This window comes from Protopterus annectens, chromosome 12.part0 (genome assembly GCF_019279795.1).
Source record: "Protopterus annectens isolate FY-2018-M chromosome 12.part0, PAN1.0, whole genome shotgun sequence".
NCBI lineage: Eukaryota > Metazoa > Chordata > Ceratodontiformes > Protopteridae > Protopterus > Protopterus annectens.
The window spans coordinates 612,034,994-612,051,487 of NC_056746.1; the positions used below are offsets into that span (position 1 = coordinate 612,034,994).

General features: G+C 40.0%; 1 protein-coding gene across 1 annotated transcript in view; it reads left to right on the top strand.

The window, feature by feature from the left end:
- The window catches only part of LOC122816744 (uromodulin-like), a gene marked incomplete in the record, with an annotated part of 268,054 nt that overhangs the window by 193,257 nt on the left and 58,303 nt on the right, over nt 1-16,494 (top strand). The window contains 2 exon segments of the mRNA XM_044089741.1: nt 10,527-10,735; nt 14,507-14,664. Coding sequence (XP_043945676.1) covers nt 10,527-10,735; nt 14,507-14,664 — 367 coding nt within the window.

The window sequence follows — 16,494 nt, forward strand, 5'->3', positions numbered from 1 at the left end:
TGTAACTGTAAGCCAATTTCTCTACCATCCCATTTCGTCATTAATAAAGCTTAACTCCTGTTCTTCCAATATCCCACACTTCCTTGCCTACATACACTGACTTTCTTCTAATTTTGTAATGTGAGGACCTTCAGACTGTGCCCCATTCCTACCCTTTTTTCCATGTCCCGCCATCTTTACATTATATGGTGACTATTGCCAGTAATATTTTCTGTATCTTAAAATTGTAACTGTTATTTTCAGTTTTCAATCCCTTTTAATGTCTTTATACCCATGGATACTTTTCTGCCCTCTCTTTCTTTTATGGTGGGGTGCCCTACCATATTTCTTCTGCCTAGTTTAAAACTCTGTTTCAGGTTTCCTTTTTTATGAATGTTCAACTCCTCCATCCTTGGTAAAAGACTACTCTGCTCACTTCGGGTAAGCATTAATTTTCCTTTTCATCTTTGGCCTTATCATTCTCACAACAAAGTTTTTGTTATTATTATCAGATTTCCCATTAATCTTTGGTATACCAGAGCAGAGTAAGTCAGGTCAGAATTAACTATGCTTTACAAGTGTATCTTTCCATACCCCTTACATTCTTTGCTTCTTTATGGCTATTCTGATCTTATCGTATGCTTGTTCCTATGCAGTAATAAAAATGTACCAGTATAGTCAAGATTTATTAACGTTATGCTGCAGAATACTGAATTCTGGCCTGAATGTAAAAGTGCCACTAAATTATTTACTTTTACTGAGGATCTTATGCACTAACATCTAGGTCTTAACCAGATATTCCAATAATAACAGTACATTGGCTGTATAGAATATGATACTCCTCTTTTGTATTTAGAAATTTATGGAAAAGAGTTTAGTACTTTTATTAGTTTTGTATTATTTTATTCATACTTTTTCATGACAGAGATGAGCCCACTTCTATTTCCACATATATAATTATTAAAACCAGAAACACAAACAACACCAGTAAAATTAAGTTCAATTAATGTTTCACAACTGTAATGTTCTGGTTACATTTAACACTATAAGAAAACATTTAAGGAGGTATGTATTTAATGTATTGATCCTACCAAAGTCTTGTCAAAATGTGATAAAAAACTAAACCTTCTGCTGTTTCATAAGACAATAAAATAGTTAATGTTGTAAAAATGCAGTTAGATATTTGGAAATAATAAAGTAATAAATCCTTGCAAAGAAGAATCAAGCTGTGTTTAGTTGGTTAACAATGAATCTATAAATAAAGTAATTAGCTTAAAACAGCTTCATTGAAACTTCTTAGATTTACCTCTGTATAGAGATAAATCATTGAGGTAAATGTGAAAGGATGGTATCCATAAAAGTCAGCCTCCCTTCATTTTTTTCCCAAATAGTGTGCAAGATGTTAGAACGCTTCAATGCCCAGGATGTAGCTAGAGGAGCATTTCTTGATTATGTGTACAATTTTCTATACTTCCTTCTACAGTGCTACATCCTAAGATTACAGGAGTATATACCCAAACCATACCTCAATAACAGAAGCAAATTTGACAGCTGAGAATTTTTACTTCCCAGTCCAACTTCCTCTGGGTTGATGGAGTAGTCAAATAATACCTTTCATCCACCAGGCTGGACAAGGAAGAGGTCATGGTCAGCTGCCTGTGAGAATGCCAGGATCCATCAGATGCACGCACTCAGAGAATCTCTCAACAACAAGTACGTTATGACTCTGTCATAGTCATATTGGAGTGAATGACTTGAGACATACATCCTAGACTATGAAGAGAGACGCCAAGGTGAGCTCTCAGATTTATGTGTCCCAGAGCAGGTATGTCCCTAATACAGCAGCATTCTTCCTTCAGAGTTCCCAAACCAAATGGCATTTTAACAATCGGCTGAGCTCGAATCTGGACTTAAGCCAGCCAGACACAGCTTCGTGAACCAAACAAAACAGTTCTTTTTAAAACTACCCGCATGATCGCCCGAAAAGGGCATTCTAAACACAAAACAGCCTCTTCTCAGAGCTCATAGAGATCTGGGGTAACAGCTCAGTATAGAGCTCCAGTTGCCCACAGGCTAAAACAGCTCTTTTGTGAGCTAGCTCCACCACCGATCACAACGGTTGCCATAGGTTCATAGGTTCATAGGTTCATACTAGGCTATCTGCCCTAGGGCATTTATAAGCCTAGCCAGATCGTGTTTGGCTTTCGCCACCCATTTTAAATTTATTTTGCTATGCCCTTTTTCGAGTTAGTATACTATGCCTCTAACAGTGACACAGAAGTGATACCCGGGGTAAACCTACGATCTCCCATCCACTCATCAAGATTCCTCTTGAAGAGAGTCAATGAGGGACTCTGCCTAACCTGGACTGGGATTTTATTCCAGAGTGAAGGGAGCCTCTGGGTTATGAATCTGTCCCTCCAGCATGTCCTATTTATTTCAGTGCTGATGTTCAAGTCTCGAGCCAGAGCTCGATGGGATTTGGATTTTCTGAGGTGCAGCATGTCCATTAATTCCGGTTGGACATGGCTTTATACGCCAGGCACAGATCGCCTCTGAACAGGCGGTATGCCACTGAGTAGAGCTGGAGTTTCTTTAACCGGCAGCATATGGCATCTGTTTGAGCCCTTTGATCCTCTTGGTGAGGTACTTTGGGGTCTTTCCAGTTGCTGCAGGTGTCTGGTAAGGTACATCCCAAAAAGGGCATTGTACTCAATTATGGGCCTGATGAGGGATGAGTAAAGAGGCACGATGACCTCCCCTGATCTAGATGTGAATCCCTTCATGATTAGGTGGGCTATATAAAATGTTTTTCTAACCACTTTGGCCACGTGGTTGTCAAATGAGAGATTGTTATCAACTTGGGTCCCCAGGTCCCTAATTACTTCTTCTGTACTTAATGGATTACCACCTATGTGGTAATTTGTGGGCACTTTGTTTTTGCCAAAGGGGATGACTATACACTTTTGGCATTTAGCTTGAGGCCATGGCTCTGGCACCAGTTGTCTGTTTCTATGAGGACCTTTGGAGGATGCTTGTGTCGGCTGGAGAGTCGATTATGGCACCCAGTTTGCAGTCATCTGCTAACTTGGTCAGCCACAGTCCTTCCGTGTTGGCCTGTACCTCCGAGAAATATATACCGAACAAGAGAGGTCCCAGGACTGAGCCTTGTGGGACACCACTTGTAACTGGTTTGAGTCTGACATGGCTCCAGCAATTCTAACCATGTGGGTTCTGTCCTTGAGCCAGTTTGCAATCCATCTAGTGACATAGGGGTTTATATTTGCTGGTGAGCTTATCTATAATGCCCGAGTGGGGTATTGTATCGAAGGCTTTTGCAGGTCCAGGTAGGCTGTGTGGACCACCTTCCCTCACAATGGCCTTGGTGACTGTTTCAAAGAAATCAACCAGGTTTAAGAGGCAGGATCTGCTCCTTAACAAAGCCGAACTGTAGGATCCAGTGTCTGTAGGTCCCCAATATCTTTATTTATGAGGTCCATGATGATCCTTTCCATAGCTTTGCAGACCAAGCTAGTCAGGCTTATGGGGCTTATAGTTTCCAGGATCCGCTGAGGCACCACCTTTATGGAGAGGGACCACTGTTGCTGCACGCCACTCTTTGGGCACATATCCTGTAGTAAGGCTGAGATTGAACAGTAGTTTTATGTTTGGGTTTAGCTCTTCTTTGAGTTCATGTAGGACGCAGCCCGGGACACCATCTGGTCCCATTGATGCTGTGTTTTTGCTTTGGAGAGGGCGGCTCTTACCTGAGCATCTGAGATGTCAGGGGCAGCACTCTGCTGGGATAGATATTTGCCCTTTGGTGGGAGGGGAGAAGTTTGCCTGAACCTGTCAGCTAGGATGTTGGCAATGTCTGTGGGTTCGTGTATTTTTGTCATTTTGGACTAATTCTGAGCATATCTGGGAATTACCACCCAGGTTCCTAACATAACTAAAGAAAGCCTTGTGATTATCCTTAGTGTCCTGTGCAATTTTTCTCTCAAGCTGGCCTTAGACAATTTTATGTGTGCCCGTAGTTTTTGCTAATACTGATCAGTGATGCCTTCCCTTTTGGGATTTTGCTCTATCATTTAGTAGCTTCCTCCTTCTATTGTATAGTTTGTTTATGGCTGGGGTCCACCAGACAGGACGCCTGCCTTTGGAGGATTGGGTCTTGGTTTTATTTGGGATCGTGATGATCCATGCATTCCTGAAGGTGTTCATAGAATGCTTATAAAGGATTCTGCGGTCTGGGCTGTATTTTCCACAGGCCCGGGGCTTTGAAGGATTCCACCTCAGTTTTGAGGAGTGTGAAATTTGCTTTAGAGAAGTTTTTCACTGTGGTTTTCTGGGCAGGGGTGGGGTCGATGTGAATATCCAGTGAGATTAGTTTATGGTCTGATCTTACCAGTGAGGGATACACTTCTGGTCTGGAGCATAGAGTCCCCATGTTGGTGATGATCAGGTCCAGTATGTTTTCCCCTCTTGTGGGAGTGGTAACAAGTTGTTCCATAGCATTTGAGTTTATAAATTCTAGGAACCTTTGGCTAGGTGTTGAGCCAGAGTAATGCTCCCAGTCTATGTTTGGGTAGTTGAAGTCAGCCCAATATAATGGTGTTTGGAGAGACCTTCATATTTTCCAGTGTTCTCAGGAAGGCCGAGTGGGGTTCCTGGGTTTGGGAGGGTGGTCTGTAGCAGGCTATAAACTGGAAGGCAGTTTTACCCACTGTTAGTTGCACATGGATAGTCTCTGATGCTTCGTGCTTTGCCACCAACCTGGAGGTGTGGGTATCTTTGATGAATATCGATACTCCTCCTTTGTGGTTCGGGTCCAAGTTTTAAATGAAAAGCATGGTATGAGGTATAACCTGGTAGTGCTGGGGTGCTCTCGGGAGCCCTGAACCAGGTTTCTGTTACTGCACAGATATCGATGTTCTCCATGCTAAGGAGAGTTTCGAGTGCGTGCATCTTGAGGTTTAGACTTCTGGCGTAGAAATCTTTTCACCGTTTAGGATCAAGAGTACATATATAATTATTAAAAAGAAACACAAACAACACCAGTAAAATTAAGTTCAATTAATATTCACAACCTGTAATGTTCTGGTTACATTTAACACTATAAGAAAACATTTAAGGAGGTATGTATTTAATGCATGGTAGTCCTGTACCAAAGTCTTGCTCAAAAATGTGATAAAAAACTAAACCTTCTGCTGTTTCATATAGACAATAAAATAGTTAATGTGTAAAAATGCACAGTTAGATGTTGGAAATAATAAAGTAATAAATCCTTGCAAAGAAGAATCAAGCTGTGTTTTAGTTGGTTAACAATAGATCTATAAATAAAAGTAATTAGCTTAAAACAGCTTCATTGAAGCACGTTTACCTCTGTATGAGATAAATGCGTGAGGTAAATGTGTGAAAGGATGGTATCCATAAAAGTCCAAAGCCTCCCTTCTCATTTTTTCCCAAATAGTGTGCAAGATGTGGGGCAACTGCAATGCCCAGGATGTGGCTGGAGAACATTTCTTGATTGTATTGTACAATTTTCTACCCTTCCTTCCTTCTACAGTGTTGCTACATCCTAAGATTACAGGGTATATACCCAAACCATACACTCAAATAACAGAAGCCAAATTTGACAGCTGAGAATTTTTACTTCCCCAGTCCTTCCTCTGGGTTGATGGAGTAGTCAAATAATACCTGCCTTTCATCCACCAGGCTGGACAAGGAAGAGGTCATGGTCAGCTGCCTGTCAGGTGCCAGGATCCATCAGATCATGCACGCACTCAAGTCTCTCAACAACAAGTACCGTTATGACTCTGTCATAGTCCATGTTGGAGTGAATGACTTGAGACATACATCACTGGACTATATGAAGAGAGACATGAGTGAGCTCTCAGATTATGTGTCCCAGGCAGGTATGTCCCTAGCCCTAAGCAGCATTCTTCCTTCACCCAGGATGTTGCCTCAATATAAACAACAAATAATTGATTTTAACAATCGGCTTAGCTTCTGGTGTTAATCCTGGGGTATCCAGTATCTGTCAGCCTGGCAAAATATGGTCAACAGACCATGCTGCTTTGCCAGAGATGGTTTTCACCTGTCACCTCTTGGCTTTTGGTTATACTTGCCTCCCCATAATGCCTTATTTTAGGCAATGTCCTAACAAAAAAATTCCCAATGTAAAAAAGTCTACTAGAACTCAGGGTTATGCTGCTTAATGCTAGGAGTCTAAATTGGAAACAGCACTCACTGGAAGCACTCCTTACTTTGGAAGATGCCAATGTCTGTGCAGTCACAGAGACATGGTTCAAGGCCGCAGAGAGCACCCTGGCCATGCAAGGCTACAATGACTTCCACACATTCAGACCTCAAAACTATCATGGAAAAAAACAAAAGCAGAGGTGTAGCCATCTTCATCAAAGACAAATGCAACTTAAGACCAGTCAAACAGCATGACTACCTAGAGCTATTCCAAGTCCAACTAACTGTAGGTAAAACCTCCTTCCATATCATTGTTAGCTAAAGGTCCCCAACCATGAACCACAAGAACCACTTTGCCTACCTGGACCTACTTCAGTCAGTCATTATACAGCCAAACACCTTGGTCATGGGTGATTTCAACTACTCTTTTATCAATTGGAAGTCATATATGAGCGCAAACTCGCTCACCATAATGTTCCTGGACTTTGTTAATACAAATGTTCTGAAACAGATAGTCTGCACCCCAAACAAGGGGCTCGCATGTCCTAGACTTACTACTCACCAACATAAGAGGTCTCTGCACTACCCCCTGTGTGTTGCCCTCCCTGGTAAGGTCTGATCTTAAATCAGTCTTGTTTGAAGTAATAATCATACCTGACTCCACTCAAAAACAAAAAGGATGAAACATTTCTTCAAAGCAATTATAGCCTCCTAAGGGATGGCATAAATAGTTTGAAATTCCCTGCTACCACTATCAATAAAGACTGCTATACAGAGGTTTACACAAATGCCCTGTATAAACACCTATACATATGTATAGACTCAGCTGTACCTGAATGGATCAAAACAAGGTACCCACTAATAAACAAGCCACTCTGGTGGACATCAAGCATAAATAGGTTATACAATAAGAAGAAGAATCTAATGTCTAAGAACAAGAGAAGACTGACTCAGCAGAGGAAGGACACCCTCCATAGCCTGAACAAGAACATTTGATATCTTGTAAAGTCCTCTAAAGTCAATTGCAAAGCTAAACTAATATCCCTAGTTAAGGATAATCATAAGACATTATTTAGCTATGTTAGAAATCAAAATGGGAAGGGTCAGCTTTTTGCAGAACTAGTACTGGACTAGCTATGCATAACATGAAGGAAGGCATGGACCACATATTTAAGTTTTTAGTACTTCAGATTGTAGCTGCTAAGAAGAGAAGGGGAGACTTTAAAAATGCTACTGAACTAGTTGAACAAGAATGGATTTTGTGATTCCATGCTGACAAGCCTCCGGGCTTGAACAGCATGGTTTCACTTAAACCCTTTCTTAAGGCAAAGCCACTGAAGCATTGATTTTATTGTTTTTAAGAGTTACTATACAGTGTTCCTTTAAGTAAACTAGGTTCTAATTGTATGATGTCATAATTAGTTTGATTGTTTTAGCATTTAAATGTGATGTTTGTTTGAATGTAGTCTGAAGAAGCGGTGTATCTGTGAAAGCGCTTACTCCATTAAATGCTTTTGTTTTTAGCCTTGTTACAACCAGTGTTATTGTTTTTTCTTAGTACATTTTATTTTTTTCACTGGTTGTTTTATCGGTTTGGGAGTTTTATTTTATAATATATACTCCAAAGCATACCTGTCACCAGTCCTCTACCTCTACCAAAGAGCAGGTCACAACTGCACTCTCCATGGCCAAAAACACAGCCTGTATGGGACCAGATAACATCTAAGGCTGCCTAGTAAATGGTCTAAAACAGGACCAAGTGGAACCACTTGGCACTCACTTCCACCACAGTATAAGTGAGTGATGGTGAACGTATGACATGCGTGTCAAAGGTGACACATGCCATGACATTTTGGATGATACATCAGCAATCACCAACACTCAAATTACCAAAGACACTGCTTTTGCATTCATTGCTTATGTAAAGTGCACTGAATTATTTTGTGCCAGGAGCTTTTGACATGCCAAACCCAAAAGATTCACCATCACTGGTCTAAGTACTGGCTTTGTCCCAGCAGAATGGAAAATTGCAACAGCAGTTCCCTTGTACAAAGGGGATCCATCAACCGACCCTGGGAACTATAGACCCATAAGCCTACCCAACTTATTTGTAAGGCCATGGAGAGAATCATCATGGACCATATCAACAAAGACAAACATGACTGTCAAACTCCTGACCTGATACAATTTGGCTCTGTTAAGCGTAGATCATGCTTATTAAACCTGGTGAACTTCTTTGAGAATGTCACCACAGCTCTGCATGATGGTAAAAGAGTACATGCAGCCTATCTTGACTTAGCCAAGGCTTTTGACACAATCCCCCACTCAGGCATTTTTGAGAAACTCACCCAGCTGGGAATTAACCCGCATGTCACTAGATGGGTAGCCAATTGGCTCACCGACAGAACGCATACAGTCAAAGTTGGGGATTCCACCTCTACCAGTGGTGTACCAGAAATATCTGTGCTTGGCCCCCTACTGTTTGGAATATATTTCTCAGAAATCCAGGTGAAAATACATGGCCTATGGCATATCAAGTTTGCCAATGACTGCAAACTAGGTGCAATCATTGAGTCCCTCTAACGATGTTGACATACTACATAAAGGGTTTACAAAGACAAATGATTTGTGTCAAAGCCACAGACTTAAACTAAATGCAAAAAAAAGTGTTATCATCCCTTTCGACAAAGGGAAAGTCCCTGCAAATTACAATATTAACAGTACCCCCTTAGCTCAAATCTTGTGGTGAGAGATTTGAAAACATAGGTTGATAGCAACCTTAACTTTGTTTACCATATGTCCACAATGGTAAGGAATGCATTCTATGTTGCATATTTCATAATTAGGGGCATCACATCCGGAGCTAAGGATGTTATAACTCCCCTATACTCATCCCTCATCAGACCACTAATAGAATACAATGCTCCCTTTTGTATGTACCTCAGCAGACACAACACATGACCTACATGGACAGACTGAAGACCCTGTCACTGTACTCTGTATCTTATAGACTGCTGAGAGACAACTTGTGCCTGGCCTATGGAGCAGTCTCAGACCCTGCTCTAATAAAAATGCTGCACATCTGGAAGTCGAATGGGACAAGATTCACTCACTCTAGGGATCTTGACCTAGCCTGTGACATTAACAGGACATGCTGGAGAGACAGATCCTCTAGAACAAACTCCCAATTCACATAAAACAAAGCTCCTCAACGATCCTATTTAAGCGTATCTTAGACAACTGGATGAGAGACCATAAATTTATCCCAGGGCTGTCACCTATGTCTCTCTTGGATAAGAGCAGTCAGTGCTGATCATAGAGTCGCACTGCAAGTATAGACCATACAACTTGGTCAATAAGGGAACAAGGGTATAACATGGCTAGGCTTACAAAGGCCCTAGGGCCAATAGCCTAGTAACCTCCTATGAACATGAATGAGTACATGTTAACAGCCACAAACTCTTTCCCTTCCTCTACTGCTAGCACCCAAGTGTCCAGATAAACACAGGGTGCTACTTGAGTAGGTAAACACTCAGTCTCCACAGCACTGTAAAGGCACTAATGTTAAATGGCTTCGGAGAAATGAATCCCAGAATATGTCTATGTAAGACATACAATGTAAAACTGGAACATGTTTTCTAAATACTAGGATCCTGAAGTTTAACTGTAAACTGAAATAGGAAGCTATTTATGATACATTTTCTTATTTAGATAATGTACTTTTCTCATATGTCTTTGTAGTCAAAAGAAACAACTACTTACTTAAATTAAGAAACTCTTTCAATAGTTCTCTTTATACCTGCAAAACTAGAATCTAGAAAGTCATTCAACTGTGGCAATTTTAGTTTTCTTAATGGCTAATATAATTTTATGAGAAAATAAACAGCAGAAATCCAGCTAGTATTTCTGCCTGTATCTTCAGCTTTGTGTGTAGCCTGCATTAATCAAAGCAAGGCCACTGACATGTATAAGAGTCTTCAGCAGGATTCTGGTAATGGCATCTAGGTGTATCAAAAATAATAAAAAATGAAACTAAATGCTTGTACCACATTTCAAGCCAGATAGAATATGAATTTAGTTATTTGTTTGCTTAATAAATGTATTTATTCATGTGGGTTTATATTCCATATTCATAAGACTGCTTGGTAGTCAAGCCAGTGTGCTGCCTGAGCAGTTACAATTTTAGTGAGAGCTCAAGAAAACAGCACCTCATACAGTGTGTACAGTATGTACAGAGAGATTAATTTCCTGTATTGCACTCCTTGTTTTAAATTGTGTAACAAACTATATCAAATATGAAAAGGGTCTAAATATTTAGCCACTGTGTTATGTATGTGTTTTAGATTTCAGAAAGCTGCAGCCAGCTCTAACCTGCAGCACATCACAAATGAAAGTATCGCTAAATAAATGCCAGCTAGACGCAATGGGATATGACATCTCAAGTATCAGTCTGAAAGACCGAATGTGCATGGGAGCTGTGGAAGTGTACAACAAAAGCTCCATTTCCCTGACCACCTATGCCAGGAGTGGATACTGTGGAACACAATTAACTGTAAGGGAAAGTCTATTTTGTATGAGTATATAATCCATGAATAACTTGTGTGATACTCAACTTTTGATATTTTTAAAATTATTTATTTTGCATGTTTCCTGATACATTTAACATCTTAAATCAGGGGTAAATTCACTCTGAATGTAGCTTTTCACTTCAGAAGAGTGAATCACTCTTGGCATATATGAAGTGAGAGCTCCTACCATAAAAAATATACATGGTACAAAGTCTTAGCTTGACAGATCTTGCTCTACAATTGTCACCCCGTGAAATCATTTGCAGGCTATTTATTTTTATTTATCCTTTGTTAACTGGGTTAGTCCCACTATGCTAGTGTCCTCTTTTCAAGGGAGATCCAAGTTGGTATTTATACTACTAGTAGAGATTGGGCCAGGGTATCGGGGAACTTCCCCTACTCTTTTCAGTAGGTATCATGGGATCTTTTACTTTCACCTGAGCTATCATCAACTCCAGCAGATGAGACCTCAGTTTAACATGTCATCTGAAGGATAACACACTCAGGACTATAGCACCCCTTCCTTATGCTGCACTGCAGTGTCAGTAATAGAACCCACAGCCTTCTGTGCCACTGACAATGATTAATTAATTATTCCATCCAGAAACACAGTCATTATTACGCAGTTCAAATAGACAACAATTAAACTTACAAGCAGTGTAACTGTGACCAGCATTGAAAAATAGTTCATTGCAGGACAGCCTCAATGATACTGCTTTACTAAAAACAACACAAACTAAAGTATACAACCTGCCAAGAAGTAACAAATATGAGAGGAACAGTTTGGTTATGTACGCTTTTTGTCTGCATTTTAAATCTTGTATCACATAGTATGATGCATCCTAATTAGCTTCAACAGGTTTTTCATAGTGAGACATTTTTAGCTACTAGGCTTACTATTTGTTTGGTTGTTCTGAATCATTAGATTCCTGTTAGTATTTTAATAATGTTATAGTAATAACACATTACTAAATACTATGGTGTTAAGGTTTATCCATTATTAAATACCACTGTGTTAAAGTTTATATTATTCTTTCCATTGTCTGCAAGTCAGAGCAAGTTACTAAGTGCTCATAAACTGTAAAATGCAGCTAAGTAAATGGCCCTTTGGTTCAGGGCCATTTGCAATGCTGGCAGCCCGGGATCAACTATCCACTTGTGAGATTTGAGGGCTGGATGGGGTGAGTGGATGGGGTTAAGTGGATGACTAGTAGCTCACCTACTTCACAAGGTGAGGAAGGTGAGCTACTAGTCATCCACTTGGCCCTACCCACCCACCCCATCCAGCCCTCAAATCTCACAGTTGGGTAGGGTCAAGTGGATGAGTAGTAGCTCACCTACCTCAGGAGGTATTAAACCCATTGCAGCTGTACTGCAGTCTGGTAGAAACTAATGAAATGCACATATACATGGGTTATAATAAGGCCCTGTATACTTGGATTCCAAACACTGCATGCCTGCCTCCTTGGGGATCATTAGGAAGTGATCAGGAGATTAGGGTTAGGGAGAATAGGGGGATTTTAAGTTTAGTGAGTGATCAGAAGATAGCGGAAGGTTAGGGTTAGGGAGGGGAGGTGGTATTTTAGGTTTCGGGAGTGATCAGGAGACTAGGGTTATGGAGATGAGGGGATTTTAACTTAGGGGAGTAAGCAGAGGGAATTGAAAGATTAGGGTTGGGAAGGGGGGGTGATATTAGCTTTACAGACTGATCAAGTGTTTAATTAGGTTTAGGGAATTGGTGAGAGTTTTTAGGGTTTGGGTTAGGTTTCTTGGAAGGATAGCTAACCGTTCCTAACTTTAAAACTCTGCAGCCATAAATGATTTAACCACACCCCTAACAACACTGATCAATCTCAGCTGCCATACAGTTTTTATACTAAGGAAATGGAGAACAGCTGCAGTCATTCCCTTGCATAAGGAAAGACCTTCCACAGACCCAGGCAATTACAGACCCATAAGTCTGACCAGCCTCATATGCAAAGCCATGGAAAGACTTATCAGGGGAGTAATCATTCAGGATATAGGGAATCGCCAAACACTGGACCCACCTCTATTTAGATTCATCATAGGCATGTCATGCTTACTCAACCTGGTAGATTTCTTTGAAAAGGTCACCAAAGCAATGGATGTAGGCAAAATGGTACACACTGCATTCCTTCGCCTGGCTAATGGTTTTAACTCACTTCCCCACTCAGGCTTAGTAGTAAAGTTAAATAAACTGGGAATAAACCTCTATGTCACTTGCTGGACTGCCAGGTGGCTCACAGATAAGATGCAGGAAATCAAAATAGGGGAAGTCACCTCCACCAAGAGACCTGTGGAGTCCCCCAGGGTTCTGTGCTGGTACCTCTCCTGTTTGGCATCTACTTTTCTGAAGTAAAAGAAATTATCAAAGGGCTGTGGCTGGTTAAGTGTGCAGCTGACTTCAAGGTAGGAGCAGTCATTGAATCCCTGAATGACTTAACCCTTCTGCAGAATGGTTTGTCCCAAATAAATAACTGGTGCTAAAATCATGAACTGAAACTAAATGCAAAAAAAATGCATTATTGTATCCTTTGGGAAGTCATCTACCTCAGGGAACTAGCACATTGACAAATGCCCCCAATAGCTGATCCAGTTGTTTGGGATTTAGAATGTATGTGGACAGAGAAATAACTTTTGACAAACATGTGTCCATTGGTATAAGAACGTCCTTCCATATTGCATGCTTATAAACAAAGGAATTGTTTCTAGATCTAGGGATGTCATTGTCCCCCTTTACTCCGCTATCATTAGGTCAATCATCAAATATAATGCCGCCTTTGCATGTATCTGTCCAGACACATGCAGCAACTGGAATGTCCACAGAGGTACCTTACTAAAGGGATACAAGTTCTAAAAAATATGTCCTACATGAACTGTCGGAAAGCCCTGTCATTATATTTGTTATCCTACAGACTGCTAAGAGGTGACCTGTGTCCAGCATACAAGGTATTCTCCGACCCTTTAATGACGGACTTGCTGCACATCAGCAAGTCAAATGTCATCAGAAATACTCAGTCATGTGATCTAAACCTCTTCTGCAACACCAAACGAATGGTTTGGAAAGACAGGTGTATCCTACAGAGGATACCACTGATGTGGAACAGACGCCTGATCCACATAAAAAAAAGCTCATCCTTGTCCATATTCAAGTACAACTTGGATCTGTGGATAAGAAACAGAAAATTTTCCTCAGGACTTCCCCTTGTATTACTAATGGACAGAGGCAGCTCCTAAATACTTTATCCCATGTACGGGTCTCATCAATTTGTATATTCCCAATTATTCTCATTTCGGGTAATATATAATTATCAACCATGGGATAGGTATAGCCAATCTCTAACTACACGGAATAGGTTAATTTGATCAAAAAAAAAAAGAAAAAGGAAATGAGCTAGGCTTAAAGGGCAGCTAGCTTAGTATTCTCCTAAGAACCTATAAAATTTTAACTTCAACAATTTCAGCTTCCAACAAACTCTGCATCTTTCTCAACTGTATAGTTATTACAGATACAATTCAGTCCCATTAGGCATTTGAACTTCTCTGCTTCATTTATCTTACTCACAGAAGAAATTTCAATTGTAATGAAATTAATTAAACAGATTCAGTTTTGTGGCTGCAGTAGTGATGCTGTATTTGTATTTACTTAATTAAATCAATATATATTTAATTTATGATTTTTATATCATGAATATGTTACTGCATAACTTCAGCTTATTCTGATTTTCCCGCAGCAAAATAAAACCCATGTCACTTACTCCAACACAATTTATTTGCAACCAAAATCTGTGGGGATAATTATCAGAGACAAGGAAACCTACATCAACTACCACTGCACATATCCTCTGGATATGAGAGTTAGTCTGGACCTCGCGCTTAATCCTTTCATAAGGTAAGGTATGTTATGCTGGGATACTGTGTAATTTGAATATAAAATAATATGTAAATATTGCACTTATTGGTAATATCTTGCTTTTATAAACTGATACTATTAGGTGTGGACCTGTTGATGCACCAAAATCACAGAAAGATAATGATGAAATGTCTCAGGGATTGTCTGTTCTCCTTAGTGACAGTTAAGGATCTGAGGTTAATGCAGATTGCCTTTTGGTGGAGCCATTCAGCCTCCATGGTTTGGGACTTGTTTTAGTGGGTCCCTATCATGTCTAATGGTTGTTTGTTTGTCTTTTGGCTTTTCCCGGTTAGGGGTCGCCACAGCGGAACTCCAGTCTGGTAATGACTGGCAGTAGATTTTCATGAACGGCAAGGTGCCAGCTTGATGCCCAACCTTCAATGAAGGCACGACCATTTTACGCATGTCGTTCGAATGCCACCCAACTGCGGGGTGGACATGCAGACTTCACACAGAAGGCACTCCCTGCACTCCAGCCAAGAATCGAATGGGAGAACCTCTTGCCGTGAGGCAACAACACTACTGCTGCACCACCGCGGTATAATATGTCTAATGGTTACCAGTGAAAATACTGGGGTCTCTGAACAGAGCCAGCCAAGGAACTTGCAGAAATGGAATAACAAAACATACAGTGTTTCAATCCTGCATTAGGATTGCTCAGTATATGTGATCCAATTTAATAATTATTGCTGATTTTCCTTTTATATCGATATATTAGTTAAAAACAGAAATTATTTTTGTGGTTGGTATAAAGTGCCACATTTCAGACACCTTTTCTCAACATATTCATGCATAAGGCACATGGGTAAAGGTCAGGTGATCAAAGATGCAACAAAGGCTATTCTGTTGAGCCAATAAAATAGAATGGGCAACCTATCAACAGCTTTCATATGTAGCAGTCTGTAATGATTCTCCATGCAGTGGCCTGATGTCTATAAATAATAAAATTAACACTAAGATCAGCATACTTTAAATTAGTTATATGATTTGCAATAGGCTACCTTTCTGGTCTTCCAAACAGGCTTCAATGAGTTCATTACCGATTAAATAAATGCTACTTAATGTATATTAAGACACAGAGAATCATGACAGTCCACTGAGTCTTACTTTGTTGACAGCCAAACAGTCAGTGGATAAGGACAGAAAAACACATTACTGACTGATGGTAGGAGTGAGATCTGGTGCCAATGCAGGTAAAAAGTGATGCTTGATCAGTGGCATTCCTCAAAATCAGAGTTTGAAGGTAGGTGTTTGATAGGAAATGACTTAAACGGCTTCAATGGTATTGCATCAATGAATCATATGGACATGTATGCGTGTGTACAGGGATGTGTAGTCCAAGATGATGTTTGTAAATGTTTTTGAAAGACTAAAGTCTGAGTATAAGTAGAGAATGAAACCAGTACATAAGGGATTATATATATTATGTAAACATAGCACCCTTTAGGAGCTTTACCCCTTAACGTACAGTCATTTTACAGAATTCAGTGTACAACTTTAGTCATTGCAGCGGAGTGATGCCTCCAGGTGACTCTGCAGTTACATCATACTGACTCCCCCAGGTATCAAATATTGCTTGTTAATATTTGCATTAATAATTCCAAAACCACTCTACATACAAATTATTGAAATATATCTTCTTAATTAAAGCTTATATAATGGCAAACACAACATATTAATATTTGATCTCTGCATAGTGCAGGAAAAAAGAGATATTAATTATTTTTCATTTAATATTCATTTATATTGTCATGTGTCATGTTTTTTAAAAATAGTCAACAACCAAGTAGCATAGACAGAACTGCTTAG